The following is a 15,457-nucleotide window of genomic DNA, read 5'->3' as shown; positions in this document are numbered from 1 at the left end:
TGTCCTGTGAGTCCCAGGGATTGAACTCATGCTGTTGGTCTTGGTAGCAAATACATTTATCTGCTGAACCTTCTCACCCAACAGAAGACACTGGCGATTGTTTTTAGCTTTTTGCTCTAATGAGACAGGGTTTCTCTGTAGCTTTGGAGACTGTCCTGGAACTCGCTCTGTAGACCAGACTGGCCTTTAACTCACAGAGATCCGCCTGCCTCTGCCTCCTGATTGCTGGGATTGAAGGCGTGCACCACCACCGCCCAGCCAACAGTTAGTACAGAGCTTTCCAGAGCAGAGGTGGTGCTACTGACAGGAGTTACCAGATACTGCTTAGGCACATAAAAATAAGCTAGTGTCATAAAGCCATATGCTTTTTACACTCTTTAAGACTTTAAGATACTGCTTGGGAACCAGTGAGATGGCTCAGTGAGTGGGTAAATGCACCTGAAACCAAGCCTGATGGCCTGTCCAGTCCCATGTGGTGAAAGGAGAGAACTGACTCCTGCAAGTTGTCCTCTGTCCTCCAAGTGTGTACACCATTTAGAGGCTTGTGTATGTGCTCCAGATAGATAGGAGGGAATGGAGAGAGAGAGGGAGGGAGGGAGGGAGATAGATAGATAGATAGATAGATAGATAGATAGATAGATAGATAGATAGATAGATAGATAGATAACTGAAAATTTAAAGATGATATTTTGGGGGCTGGAGAGATGGCTCAGAGGTTAAGAGCACTGACTGTTCTTCCAGAGGTCCTGAGTTCAATTCCCAGCAACCACATGGTGGCTCACAACCATCTGTAATGAGGTCTGGTGCCCTCTTCTGGCATGCAAGCATACATGGAAGGAATGTTGTATACATAATAAATAAAATATTTGGCGGCTGGAGAGATGGCTCAGTGGTTAAGAGCATTGCCTGCTCTTCCAAAGGTCCTGAGTTCAATTCCCGGCAACCACATGGTGGCTCACAACCATCTGTAATGAGGTCTGGTGCCCTCTTCTGGCCTGCAGACATACACACAGACAGAATATTGTATATATAATAAATAAATAAATATTAAAAAAATGATATTTTGGTATGTGCCTGTAAAAAAAATTTTTAAGATTTATTTATTATATACTCAGGACCTCTGGAAGAGCAGTCAGTGCTCTTAACCTCTGAGCCACCTCTCCAGCTCCCATGTAAAAATTTTTTGCATAGATTTTTTTTGTTTGTTTGTTTGTTTTGTTTTTTCGAGACAGGGTTTCTCTGCAGCTTTAGAGCCTGTCCTGGAGCTAGCTCTTGTAGACCAGGCTGGTCTCGAACTCACAGAGATCCACCTGCCTCTGCCTCCCGAGTGCTGGGATTAAAGGCGTGCGCCACCACCGCCCGGCTTGCATAGATTTTCTATGGCTATCAAAAACTCATCTCTATCATCCCTAGTAGCATAGGAAGGAGGATCACAAGCTTGAGAACAACCTGGGTAACATAGTAAGACCTTGTCTTACTATGGCTCAGTGGTTAAGAGCATTGCCTGCTCTTCCAAAGGTCCTGAGTTCAATTCCCAGCAACTACATGGTGGCTCACAACCATCTGTAATGAGATCCGGTGCCCTCTTCTGGCCTGTAGGCATGCGTGCAGGCAGACCACTGTATACTTAATAAATAAATAAATCTTCAAAACAAAACAAAACAGAAAACTGGTAAATAGCCACAATATAGGACAATTTCAGCCTGCCGCCCAGAGGTGCCCTCTGTGCCAAGCCCCATCTCCAGTGTCTATCAGCCATTGAACTCTTTGTCCTGTAGTTCCTTTTCCAGGGTGTTTGGGACATATGAGTGTGTGGCTTTTGGGGAACCAGCTTCTTTTTAGTTGTGAGAATTTGATTCTCCTGTCTTCACCACAGGGTCAGACAGACCGAAGAAGGGTTCTTACCACAGTGTGGATGCTGCTGCTGGGCCTTCTGTGCATCACAGTGCAATATAGTCCGAAGGTCTACCTGGTGCAGTTTACTGTCTTCTCAGAGGCGGGTATTATCCCTTCTCTTAGGGCGGGGTCTCTGCAGAGAATAAATCCTAGCCATTGTATGTTAATATATACCAGTTTTACTCTGAAATTTGAACTTATCTCAGATATGAGAAACATAAATATACTCCATGAATACTGCAGTTAAATTTAGCTCTGTATTCTAAAATATTCTTTACTATGTTTTTGGAAAGTGTCCTGATTCTCATAGCCCTGCAGCCTTCATCTTTCTAAATAAGTCTTGGTTTGGAGTTGTCTTGTTTTGTTTGAGACAGTATATGTAGCTCTGGTTGACCTTGAACTCACAGGTATTCCTCTGCCTCCTGATGCTGAGATTAAAAGTACTACCACACCTGGCTTGTTTTGTTTGTTTGAGAGGTAGGTTCTCAAACTTACCATCCTTCCATCTGAACTTTCTGAATGCTGGCATTGTAGGCATGTATTCAAGCATTCAAAGTGGGGTTTTTTAAGGTGTGTATATGTGTATACATCTTTTAGGAGCAGAAGAGGATGTCTGATTCATTCAAAGTGGGTTTTCTTTAGGGGTGTGTGTATGTTTGCATATCCTTTAGGAGGCAGAAGAGGGTGTCTAGTCCCTTGGAGCTGAGTTAATGTTAGTTGTTAGCCACGCACTGTGGGTCCTGGAAAATGACCAAGGTTACTGTGCATCGGCTGCTCTGGAGCAGGAACTTCTAAGCCACTTCTCCAGCTCTAGTATTCAAATTTTCACATCAGTACATGCACCTAACTCCTTTCTGAATATTAAAAAATGCCATGCTTTAGAGGACGTCAGATATTTTATTTATTTAGAAAAATTACATGGCAGTATTAAATGAAGTTTTTTATAATACCAGTGACCTTCACAAAATTGCTAATCTTTTTCCTTTTGACATCCAGACTATTTCTGTTCCTGTTAATGTTTATTTTTACGTATTTGCTTAATCGCCTATTATGTAATTTTTTTTATATTTTGGCTTTAGAGTTATTTTTAGGAACTGCTCAATAATATTTAGAGCCTGCCATGTACCAAGCATATGCAAAGCATTCCTGTTTGTAATCTTTCAGAATGGGAGAGCATTTGCCTAGCGTGCTTGAGGCCCTATGTTCAATCTCCAGCGTTACTAAAAGTATAAAAGACAGACGGACAGAAGATACGCTGGTGATGATTACAATGGTCGCGCTCAAAGCTCTGGACTGGAACCTCAACGATGAACAAACGACAAAGGCAGAACTCCTACGCATATACTCTTGTGTCTGTCTTCCAGAGGAGGCTCAAGGGCTCTTTGCATAAACACGCTTTTCATTTTCTTTTTTCTAAACATACATACATACATATGTACGTACATACGCATTGTTTCGGTATACATATTATAAGATAAAAAATCTTAACTGTTTTCCAGTTTCATGTTTACCATATATAATCTTGGGCTTTGTTTTCATTTTGTTTTGTTTGTGTCTGACACTTGTAGCAATCCTGCCTCTGTCTTTAGTGATATTCTCACATACATACATCATGGTGCCTGGCTTTGTCTACTTTTATTTGTAGAAAATTTTTAGTTTTGAGACCTCTGGCTTCAGTTGTACTATATAGCTAAGGGTATCTTTGAGCTTCTGATCCTCCTGCCTCTCCTCCCAAATGCTAGAATTCAGGAGTGCCGTTGGCTCTCTCTCTCTTTCTCTCTCTCTCTCTCCCTCTCCCTCTCCCCCTCCCTCTCCCTCTCCTCCTCCCTCTCTTCCTCCCCCTCCCTCCCTCTCTCTCTTTCTCTCTGATAGGGTTTCTTTGTGTAGTCCTGGCTGCCCTGAAACTTATCCTGTAGATCAGGCTGGCCTCAAACTCAGAGATCTGCCTGCCTCTGCCTCCCGAGTACTAGGATTAAAATTATGTACCACCACCGCTTGGCCTTTATGATTTTTTTGAGATGGTCACATAGCCAAGTTAGTCTGGAACTCTGTTATTCAAGCTGACCTCGGGTTCAAAATCCTTCCTCATCTGCCTCCTGAGTACTGAAATTAGACATAGACCAGTAAGCCTGACATCTGTTTATATAGTTGTTTTTCTTTCTTTTTATTTTTTCACGTTGTTGGATGTGTGTGAGTATTTTGCTTGCATGTGCACATATATGTGCACCACATGTGTGCCAGGTGCCAGCAATCAGAAGGGGCACTCATTCCCCTGCAGCTAGAATTACAGTTGTGAACCACCATGTGAATGCTGGAAGCCAAACCCAGATCTTACACAAAAACAACAAATACTCTTAACCTCTGTGTCATCTCTCCAGACTGTGGTGTGTTTGGCTTATTCATTTGTTTGTTGCTCGTGGCCTTTTTATTTGTGCTGGAACTGGCTCTGTAGACCAGACTGGCCTTGAACTCACAGAGATCTGCCTGCTGCTGCCTCCTGAGTGCTGGGAGCTGGGCTTAAAGGTGTGCGCCTTTCACACCTGGCCTTTCTCTGCTAGTTTTCAGTTTGAATCCTGAGTGCAGTTTTGTGTTTTTACAGGTTTGGGACCTGCGTCAAAACAAATTAACCTACACCATGAGAGGCCATGCAGATTCTGTAACTGGCTTGAGTTTAAGTTCTGAGGGATCTTATCTCTTGTCCAATGCAATGGACAATACAGGTAACTTTGGATAACAAAGATGTTCTGGGACTAGTGTCTGTTGACTGTAAAAGTGGGGGTGGGGGTTGTAGCATAAATTCTAATCGGTCTTAATAATAAAAACCTAGAGTCAGATATTGGAGTAAATAATGAAAAATCAGAGCCAGCCACTAGAGAGACTTTACTGCTGAATCCTCAGACCTAACGGGGCAAGATCCTGCCTCTACAAATCCTCGGACTGAATACTCTGAACTCCTTTCTCCTCCCACCTTATATTCCTCTCTCTGCCCAGCCATTTCCCTTCCTGTCTCCATCTCCCTAGTGCTGGGATGAAAGGCGTGTGATCCCAAGTGCTGGGATCACCTTTATTTGAGCTCTGTTTCTCTTTTAGACAGATTCAATCCTGTGTAGCCCAGGGTGATCTTGAACTCACAGAGATCCCTCTGGGTTAAAGGTGTGTGCCATTACTGCCTGGCTTCTATGGCTAACTAGTATGACTAGCTCCACATTCTGATCTTCAGAAAGCTTTGTCAGATCACAGACAAAATATCACCACAGGAGTTAGTATTAAGTAATGTGTATTGGGAAGCAGTGATATGGCTCAGCTAATTAAGCTACCTATGTTCAGACTAGATTATTTGAGTTTGCTTCTAGGACTCCCATACTAAAAGGAAAGAGTCAGCTGGGCAGTGATGGCACACACCTTTAATCCCAGCACTTAGGAGGCAGAGGCAGGCTGATCTCAGAGTTTGAGGACAGCCAGGGCTACAAAGAGAAACCCTGTCTTGGGGGTGCAGGGAGTGTGCCCTGTGGATGGGGATGTTCCCATATCCTGGAGATGGGGACATGTGGATATCATGAGGATAGTGTCCTGATTCTCATTGTGGAGGTTTCATGTTTAGACTGTCAGAGCACCCGTCAACTTGAAGGAAAGGTTGAGTCTTTACAGATGTGCATCACAGCAGTCAGTGGTGTTTAGATTCTTATGAGTGGGGAGGTGGCTCAGTTAATAAAGGACATATGTAAAATCCAGACATCTGTGACCCTAGGACTGGAGCTCACTGGCCAACCAGTGAGTGCTAGGCTCAGTGAACCCTGTTTCAAAAAATAAGGTAAAAACTGAGCATGGTGGTTCATACTTTTAATCCCAGGCACTTGGGAAGCAGAGGCAGGGTGATCTCTGGGAGTTCAAAATCAGACTGATTAATCTACATAGAGAGTCCCAGACCCAGAAGGGCTATAAAATGTGACCCTGTCTCAAAAAAGAGAGAAAGAAAGAAAGAAAGAAAGAAAGAAAGAAAGAAAGAAAGAAAGAAAGAAAGCAATTGAGAAAAAGGTTAGCCTCTGGTATCCATGCATGAATACACACTAAGCATGCACGCACATTGCAAACACACAAAAACAATTAGTTTATTTAATGTATATAAATGTTTTGCCTGTGTATCTATATATGCACTGTACATGCCGGTGCACTCAGAGGGGCATTGGCTCTTCTGGAACTGGGATTACGGTTGTGAGTCACCATGTGGGTTCTGGGAACTGATCCCAGGTCCTCTGCAAGAACTTGTGCTCTTAACCGCTAAGCCATCTCTCAAGCCTCCAAAAAAATTTTTTTAGATTAAACAAAATCATTGTCGTATTGAGACTTTGCTGGGTGTGATTCTGAATTGGCAGAGGAATCATTTGGAAAATGTTTTTTTTATTTTGTATGTTTTATGATCTGTCTCACTCTCCCCCTAAGACTGCGTGTGGGGTGTGTGTGTGTAAGGCAGACAAACACAGGAAGATTTAACTATATTGTTGCAATTTCTATGTCCTTGGCTCTCCATCCTCTGTACCCTTAGCTTACCGAGGCGGATGATCATTGGTGACCCCACTGGAAGAATGAAAAAGCCTTATCTGCCAGGTGGTGCACGCCTTTAATCCCAGCATTTGGGAGACAGAGGCAAGCAGATCTCAGTGAGTTTGAAGCCAGCATGGTCTACAGAGTGAGTTGCCAGACAGTCAGGGCTGTTAAACAGAAAAATCCTGTCTCAAGAAAAAAGGAAGAAGTCAAAAAGAGCCTTAGCAATTAGTATTGTGTCATGTTGGACCTCCTTAACCAGGAGACAGTATTTGTTACTGACATGGAAGCTGCTGGCTTGTAGTTATGTTTGTTGCTTGATTGGCTTGGATTTGCTTTGTAGTGCGTGTCTGGGATGTCCGGCCCTTTGCTCCCAAAGAAAGATGTGTGAAGATATTTCAAGGAAATGTGCACAACTTTGAGAAGGTGAGTGGTACCTGCCACGGGATTGGTACCTGTCCGTTTGCTCTGAAGAAACATTTATTTAATGATGCTAAGGGTGAAGAGCTGCTGGCCCTCTGATAATGAGTGAAATCTGGTAGCCATCATCATCGAAGCTGCCCTCTCTTCTGCCTCAGCGTCCCGTGTGCTCTTCCAGAGGCAGCTGTAGTACAGTGTGTAGGAGAAGACAGCCGCAGGGATGGATCGCACTGGGGCCTGTCCTCATTCTTAGGACTTGTGACTTCAATGCCTCCCTCCCTAACAGGGCATCCTGACCTTTTATTCCTTAGGAATCTCAACCCTGTAAATCAGTGTCTGTGGGCCCCAACTCCCATTGTTACCAGATAACCTGCTGTTGGGGCCGTGGGTCCATACCCATTCCCCTTGTAATCACGATGGCCTGAGTCCAAGAGAATTTTTCTCAAATCCTCAAGTATCTGATCAGCTCTTTTGGAAGCTGCTTTTTTTTTTTTTTTTTTTTATCATTGAGTTTCTTAAAAGAGATTAATGATTTTCTTTTGAGAGTTCACTAAGATTGTTTTACCCTATAAATCAAATCTTATTTTTGTTGGGTTTGGGTTTTTTTTTTTCTTCAAGATAAAGCAAAAGAATTTAAAAAAAAAAAAAAACAAGATAAAATTTTAAAACATTTTAATGAGGATCAAGATAAGTGGAGCAAAGGGAGCCTTTGTTTAAAGACAGAACAAATTTTTGTTGCCAGGTTTGTTCTTAGTAACTGTGGGTTAAGCATTTCTGCATCTAGTTTTTTGTGTGGTATAAAATTACAAAGCAGGCTGGAGAATTGACTCAGCAGTTAAGAGCACTGGTTGCTCTTGCAGAGGACCAGGGCTTGACTCCCAGCAACCGCCTTGCAGCTCACAGTTGTCTGTAACTCCAGTCCCAGGAGATGTGATGCCCTCTTCTGGCTTCCTCAGTGACTAGGCATACCTCAGGCATACCTGCAGACCAAACACCTAAAATAATACACATATAATAATGAGATAAGTATTTAAAGAAGAATAAGTAAAATTACAAAGCATGCTGTTCTGAGCAGGAATATATTAGCTGATATTCGTTCTGGGGAGACATTCAAAGCCTAGTAGAAAATTTAAAGTCAGTTGACTCCTAGTATAGCAAGAGGAGTTTGGCCTATTAACTGTCTTGTACATGCCTGCTCTTACAGAACCTCCTACGGTGTTCTTGGTCACCTGATGGAAGCAAGATAGCTGCTGGCTCAGCGGACAGGTAAGGCTCCTGGTGTAAGGTAGAGAATGATGTGGCTGTTTGGGTTTCTCATTTAATGTGTGGATGTGAAGACAACAGGCGTTTTTACCCACGTGACTAAGGGGCGCCCTGTGCAGCACAGCGTCCGCTCTACTCTCTACGGTATTCCTCCTGTAGCGCCCGTGCCACTACAGGTCGGTACACGAGCCGGGAATTGGGCCTGGAGATTTAAAAACACACACACAGACAGACAGAAAGAGACATGGACACGGGTCATCCTTGATACAGGAACGCCAACTCAGGGACAGCTTATATAGTGCTCTGGCCACGCACCTTTGTGTCAGCCCAGCATTTGGTCATAGCTGCCAGTCGAACAATGATTTAGAGCCAGATCTGGGCTCAGTGGAAAGTGCCAGCATTGCTAAGCAAAATGGGCTGATGTTTCCGCAAAATTAATAAACCAGAGCTTTCTTATGTGTGAATTTAAACTGGTTCAGGGCCTTATGTTGTGAATGAGGGAGAGAAGGGAGAGAATTTACCATCGGATGCTGTTGTTTTTATTGTCTCTGGTGATGTGTACTTGAGAAAAAATCAGGTGGAGTAGGAATCTGAGGGCCAAGGACAATGGGCTTGTGGAGACTCGTGGTAGAGGCGTGTAAGCAGGGTTCTTCCCTAGCTCATGGCTTTCAGCACAGTTTAGGATTCCCTATGGAGACATGCTTTAAAACTTTTTTGGTTTTGTTTTTTCAGAATGTGATCTCCATATGTAGCTCTTACTGTCTTGGAACTTACTCTGTAGACCAGGCCACCCTTGAACTCACAAAGATGCATCTGCCTCCCAAGTACTTGAGTTTAAAGCACCACTACACCTGACCTGGCTTATGCTTGGATTTTTTTTTTTTTGCTTTGTTTTTTTGTGTTTTTTGTTTTGGTTTGGTTTTTTGTTTTTTGTTTTTCGAGATGGGGTTTCTCTGTAGCTTTGGTGCCTGTCCTGGAACTAGCTCTTGTAAGAAAACTTAAGAAAACTTAACCCTACCCCCTGGCAGTGGGCAAAGAGACATCTCCCTGGTGGTGGTGTTCTTACATCAGCCAGGGGCAGAGCAGGTGGCAGTCCTTTGTTCATCCTAGCTAGAGCCCTGACTTGGTGGCCAAAGCTGTTTCATGCCTAGGGCACATTAAAAAAAACAAACAAAACAGACACACAGAAACTTAGGAAATAGTCTAAGGAGCCTTGCGTGGTGCTTGCCTGTAACCCAGCACTCAGGAGACTAATCCAGGGTCAGAATTTGAGACTCCAGAAGTGTATAGTGAGACTCTGTCTTTTTAAAACAAAAGTACAAGAAGTTTGCATTCTCACAGAGTGGAAAGCATTCTTAGTATTTTTGTATCATTTTCTGTAGAGATGGTATGTTTCCCCTTATAATTGTATCTTTTTAAAATTATTTTAGATTTATTTATCTTTTTTGAAAGATTTTTAAAGCATTTATCTAGCCATATCTACCTATATGGGTGTCTTGCCCTCATGAATGTCTGTGGACCACTGGTATGTCAGGTGCCTGTAGAAACCAGAAGAGGATGTTGGATTCCCTGAATCTGGAATTAGAGATGGTTGTAAGCCACCATCTGGGTGCTAAGAATCAAGCCCTAGTCCTCTAGAAGAGCAGCCTGTGTTCCTAGCCACTGACCCACATCTCTTCAGCCCCTAATTGTGTCTTTTTTAAAATATTTATTTATTTATTATGTATACAATATTCTGTCTGTGTGTATGCCTGCAGGCCAGAGAGGGCACCAGACCCCATTACAGATGGGAATTGAACTCAGGACCTTTGGAAGAACAGGCAATGCTCTTAACCTCTGAGCCATCTCTCCAGCCCCTAATTGTGTCTTTGCTTTGTTTTTCGAGACATGGTTTCTCTGTGTAGCTCTGGCTGTCCTGGAACTCTCTTTGTAGACCAGGCTGACCTGGAACTCAGAGAGAGCCACCTGCCTCTGCCTCCCAAATGCTAGGATTAAAGGGATGATAAACCACAATGCCCAACACACATTTTCCATTTTACAGTGTCCTCTCATTCCCCTTCCTTCTCACCATTCCTTACGTGAGGATGCATGGCTTGGTCAGAAGTAAGGCCTATCCCGTCTGTTGGGCTGGGCAGGATTTCACAGTCCACCTCGACAGTTAGCCTGAAGTAAGCAAGCAGTTCTGTTACATAAGTAACCTGGTTTCGACCAAATGTTGACATGCCCAAATGTGGAGAGGACAAGGAACCCTCTAAATTTAGCATGTAATTGGCATCTGTGAAGAGTGAGGCCTTAAAGTAAACCCTTGGAGATCTAGGCTTCTGCCAGCTTCTGTGTACTTGAGAGATAATATCCACCTCAGAAACCCGCTTTCCAGCTGAGTCTGGCTTTGGCAGATTTCCCCTTTCTGCCTACAGATAGATCACTTCCTTGTGTGCACTTAACCCTCCACAGCCCTGTTCAGACACTAGCCAGGCTGCTGATTTCATGTGACTCTAGCTTTATAATACATGTACTCATAATAACAACAGCAGTCATTAGTTCTGTGTGCCAGATACTTTGCATATATTCTTATTTTTCTCATTAAGCTATAAATTCACTTTTTCTCCATCACTATAAAAGAAGGAAGCAGTTGTGTTGAATTATCTTGGTTCGAGAAATAAACAAGCTAGCTAAAAGATAAAACAGTTATATATTTATTTATTGTAAGGGGCAAACTCATGAAATAAGAACAAGAAATCCAAGCTCAGATATGCTGCGAGGGAACCACACAGAGAGGGCACACCTGGGGCATGCTCTTTTTCTCCAGGTCCCAGAAGCCACACCCTAACTTGGCCCCTCCTCTTAAAGTTAATTGGTTGACAGAGATTCCCCATCACAGTTGTCTGATTACTTAGCTAGTGGAGCTCATCCCAGCTTCTCTGATTCCAGTGCTGTCAGCCTTCCACTCTGCCCTGGTGGGCATGAGGGACAATGGTTTGTGCATGACAGAAGAGAGGGCATGAGCACTGGCTAAGAGGCAGAGAAGGGTAGGGTTCTGCCTCTTGTCTAGAACAATTTGCTGTAGCCAAGGATGGCTTTGAATTCCTTGTCTTCCTATCTGCTCCTCCAAAGCACTGGTTCTCTAGGTGTGCGCCAATATGCCCAACTACTCAAGAGCTTTTACTCATTTGCTCTGGAGCCTAGACTATGAGGGTGTGAGGTGTAATTAATAAGCCTTGTTTGCTTAGAGGGTAGATGTAGCACCTGCACTATGGGACAGTACGTGAGCCGGGAACCAGGCTGGAGACTTAAAAACACACGCACACAGACAGACAGAGACATGGGACACGGTTCATCCTTGATACAAGAATGCCCACTTTAGCCGGGCAGTGGTGGCGCACACCTTTAATCCCAGCACTTGGGAGGCTGAGACAGGTGGAGTGAGTTCGAGGACAGCCTGGTCTACAAGAGCTAGTTCCAGGCCAGACTCCAAAGCTACTGAGAAACCTGTCTCAAAAAAACAAAACAAAACAAAAAAAAGTCCACTTTATTGTGCTCAGGGGCAGCTTATATAGAGCCCTAGCCACACCCCAGCTCCTGATATCTTTCAGCTACAGACGCATCAGAACCCACTCCCCTGCCCTCAGGGTCTCGTGTTCAGAGCAGTTGCAGGCTGCTCAGAGCAGAGGAAAACAAGTTGTTTACAAGAAATTCAGGGCCTGGTGCTCCACAGTCCCCAACAGGTAGAGGGTCTGGAACATCTCACAGCATATCCTGGGCTGGCCTCCCTATCACCGTGGCAGGGTTGCAGGTATATATCGTGCCTAGCTTGTGTGAGTGAATAAGAGTATGCCTAGGTTTGTGCCTTTCCCCTGACTCCGTGTTTGCAGCCTATTACAAGCAAGCTGTACCAGTAACGTGGATATGTTTATGTTTCTATAATTTCAGGATTTGGTTGGTTTTAAGCCACCAGATAATCTTTATTTACTTGGTACAGTCCTAGTTTCTAAAACCCAGAGTATAGTTCAATAAACAAACATTCCCATTTCACTTCAAGACCTAGTGTCCTCCCCAACTTCTAAGGGATCTGCACTTGTCATTATGGCCCCTTGCAGGTTTGTGTACGTGTGGGACACCACAAGCAGGAGGATCCTGTATAAGCTGCCTGGCCATGCTGGCTCCATCAATGAAGTGGCGTTCCACCCCGATGAACCTATCAGTAAGTCCACATCTGCCCTGACTGCTCCAGAAGAGAAAGCAGCCTCTCCCAGGGACTTGGGGGACAGAAACAGGCAGGGCTATTGTGTGAATCCAGTGCTAATTTGGGTTTTGCAGTATTTTGGTGTGGGGTTTTTCAGGGGTTTGGGATTTTTGTTTGTTTTCTGTGGAGAGTTGGGTTTGTTTTTTGTTGTTGTTGTTGTTGTTATTTTGGTTTTGTCTGGTGTTTTTGTTTGGGGGGGGGGCTGGCCGTAAGAGAAGGCAGTTGTCAGCATAAAGGGAGATGCCAGTGCTAAAGCAACCTAGGGTTTTCTTATTACACTAAGATTCGGGTGAAATTGGAAATGCACCCCCCCCCCCCGCCTCCAGCCTTCAAACAGTTTTCTCTGTGTAGTCCTGGCTAGCCTGGAGTTCTGTAAACCAGGCTGGCCTCGAACTCAGAGATCTGCCTGCCTCTGCCTTCCAAGGGCTGGGATTAAAGGTGTGCTTCACCACCGCCAGGCAAAACTAAAAGTCTGTTTTCTCCAGCTAGGCTCTTACTGTGTAGCCTTGGCTTGGCTGGTGTTCATTGTGTATCCCCTGCTTGTCTCATACTTGAGGGAATCTTCCTACCTGAGCCTCCCAAATACTGGGCTTTTCAGAGGAACCCAGCACATAAACCACAGGAAGGGATCTCAGGGAGAGTCAGTATGAAACAGTAGCAGTGTTGCATTTATTTCAGAAAAGTTTACTCTGGATTTAAGTGGAGTGCTAACAGAAAAGCCTAAAGGGAATACAGGCATCTTCAGGAGGATTGCTGCCATCTATAGGCCAATCTTGGAATTGTAGTCCTAAATGGTGGTTGGTGTCAGTTCTCACCTCAGAGAAGGCTGGCTAAAAGACTGAGTTCTTTTGACAATTTTCAGTTCAGGTTCTCTCCATAATTTACTCTCTTGGAGTGGCAGGAACTGTAGACAAGAATGACTTATGAATGTTTAGATTAAAATTATAATAAATTTGATTAGTTAAGCTTTAAATTTAAAGAAAGAACATGTTACCTTTCTCCAGGAGTATATATAGATTTTAAAAAAACCAAGCAGAAGCATATTGACTGAGTGGGTGGACACTTGTAATCCCACCCCTGGGTGGGTAGAAGCAGGAGGATTCTAGAGGTTTGAGGCTAGCCAGTCTACATCACAAGCTCTAGGTCAGCCCAGTGAATAAAGAGACTGTCTAAGAACCTTGTCTGGGAAAGCCCCAGCCCCAAAAACATGCACACACACCTGCACTGTGTGTGTCTGACTTAGAAGAGCATGAGGCTCCCATAGCATAGCCATCCTTGGAGTTTCAAGGGGGCTTGGATTAAAAAGCCAGGCTGCAATTTCCTGTGTGTAGTGTTTAAGAGAATTCAAGCTAAATCCAATTGCTCTTACATGTCACAATTGTCTCTTGACACAGGGCCCTTGAGCTCCAAGGGTTCCCAAGCCTTCACTTCTCCTGTCTTGTTCTTTCCCCTCAGTCCTCTCAGCATCCAGTGACAAGAGGTTGTATATGGGTGAAATTCAGTGAAGATGTGGGATGGAAGGCTCCCCGGCTGTGTGACCTGAGGCTCATACTACATTATGACCAGAGTCATACGGTGTCCAAGCTGACCTGCCTTCAGATGACCGTCACTAGCAAGCAGCTGGAGGTGATGGCTGTGCTCCAGCAACCATTTGTACCCCATTTACAGAACAGCTGTGGCCTCTGGCACCACCTGCCACATTTCAGGGATTGGTTTCTTTTAAAAAAAAAAAATAAGATTTCTTCAGAGGGACAAACATTGGTTTGAGGTCTCCTGTTTTTTGACCTATGCTGGAGACAGGGAATGTCAGTTGAAATTTGTTGAATTTGTTTTCTGTTTATTTTAAATTGAGTAGCTGGCTTGTATGATATTTTTCTTTCTTGTTTGAGTCATTTTGTATTAAAAATCCAAATAGATAACCTTTTTACAAGAATCTTGTGGCTTAGATTTCTTATTTATTGCTGTCTTTTCTCTGGGGCTTGATTGCCGTAAGTCAGAGGGCGTATATGTCTGATAGATACGATCCATCTGCTCTTCGGTGACTCTCTTTACTTGGATTCCCCCCCCCCCTTCTGTTGTAGGTTTCCTCGCTGTTGTGAAAATGGCAAGGTGTAATTATCAGTAGCAGATACTTTCATGTAATTACAAGCAGAGCGTCCAGAAGGTGATGAATGAGGTCCAGAAGAGCCTAGCTCTGGGTCTGTCTGCTCTGCTTCCTGCCCAAAGCCCTTTCCTTTGCGGCAGTCATGTGCTCAGGGCTCCTGGGGAACCAGAGCTGTGGCAGCCCCAGTCGGGGCCCTTGGCCAGAATGCAGCCTCATGAGTAGCCCAAGTGGGAGATGGGTGTTTTCCTAGGCTTTGACCGTGGCATTTTCTGAGGCTCTTTATGATCCTGTTTACTTGTCTGACTTTCCTGGTCTGACAGGGATGTTGAGAAATGCTGTCATGTGCCTTCTACTAAGACAGGTTCCTCCCTCCCTTGGGTCTCTGGTTGACTATGTCTAGCACACAAACAGGCACTAATCCATCTGCTCCAAGGAAGTAGAATGTATTTTTTTAACCTTCTATCTCAAAAGTCTTCTTATCTTTAATAATTCTGGGCTTGTTGCTTTAGACTTTGGGCTCATGAACTTAAATCATATTTCTCATAAGTCAAAGAGGATGCTGCCATGGGTTTAGAACATAGTCATTCAACACCACGAAGCTCTGTTATGTGACAGGCAAAGTCATCATCGCTGAGGACAGAGACGGGAAAGATCTTGTCCTTGCCATCATGAGAAGTGCACAAACCAGTAGAAAATATTGTTGGAAATAAACTACTTTTTTTTTTTAAGTGAGCACATGCCCGAGATTTATTTGACTTATTAATGAAGAAGCCAGCAGGATAGTAAAGCTCTCAGAGCAATTACTTTTAATACAGTGAATGAAGTTTGAGTAAAGCACACTGGAAACACGGGGGGAAGCGATTTATCGTGCCTGTGAGAGAACAAAGAAGCATCCTGGATGCCGTGGTTATGCTTGGGTATGGACAGCAAACGAGGAGGGCTGTCTAAAACCAGACACAAACCTGGGCGGGGGGGGGGGGTCTCAGGAG

At 44.0% G+C, this 15,457-nt stretch overlaps 1 protein-coding gene and 1 non-coding gene across 2 annotated transcripts in view; both read left to right on the top strand.

The window, feature by feature from the left end:
• Nucleotides 1–14,297, top strand: part of Snrnp40 (small nuclear ribonucleoprotein U5 subunit 40) — a 33,609-nt gene extending 19,312 nt beyond the window's left edge. The window contains exons 6-10 of the mRNA XM_038333604.1: nt 4,496–4,616; nt 6,782–6,864; nt 8,063–8,124; nt 12,219–12,322; nt 13,820–14,297. Coding sequence (XP_038189532.1) covers nt 4,496–4,616; nt 6,782–6,864; nt 8,063–8,124; nt 12,219–12,322; nt 13,820–13,869 — 420 coding nt within the window. The 3' untranslated portion in view covers nt 13,870–14,297. The remainder of the gene's footprint in view (nt 1–4,495; nt 4,617–6,781; nt 6,865–8,062; nt 8,125–12,218; nt 12,323–13,819) is intronic.
• LOC119818161 lies at nt 9,138–9,281 on the top strand. The gene has a single exon (XR_005286066.1). It is a non-coding gene; the product is annotated as a small nucleolar RNA SNORA48 (small nucleolar RNA).
• Nucleotides 14,298–15,457: the final 1,160 nt, after the last annotated feature.

This window comes from Arvicola amphibius, chromosome 6 (genome assembly GCF_903992535.2).
Source record: "Arvicola amphibius chromosome 6, mArvAmp1.2, whole genome shotgun sequence".
In the NCBI taxonomy this organism is placed as follows: Eukaryota; Metazoa; Chordata; class Mammalia; order Rodentia; family Cricetidae; genus Arvicola; species Arvicola amphibius.
Note: the sequence above shows the minus strand (reverse complement) of the source record. Positions and strands in the feature narration are given on the sequence as shown.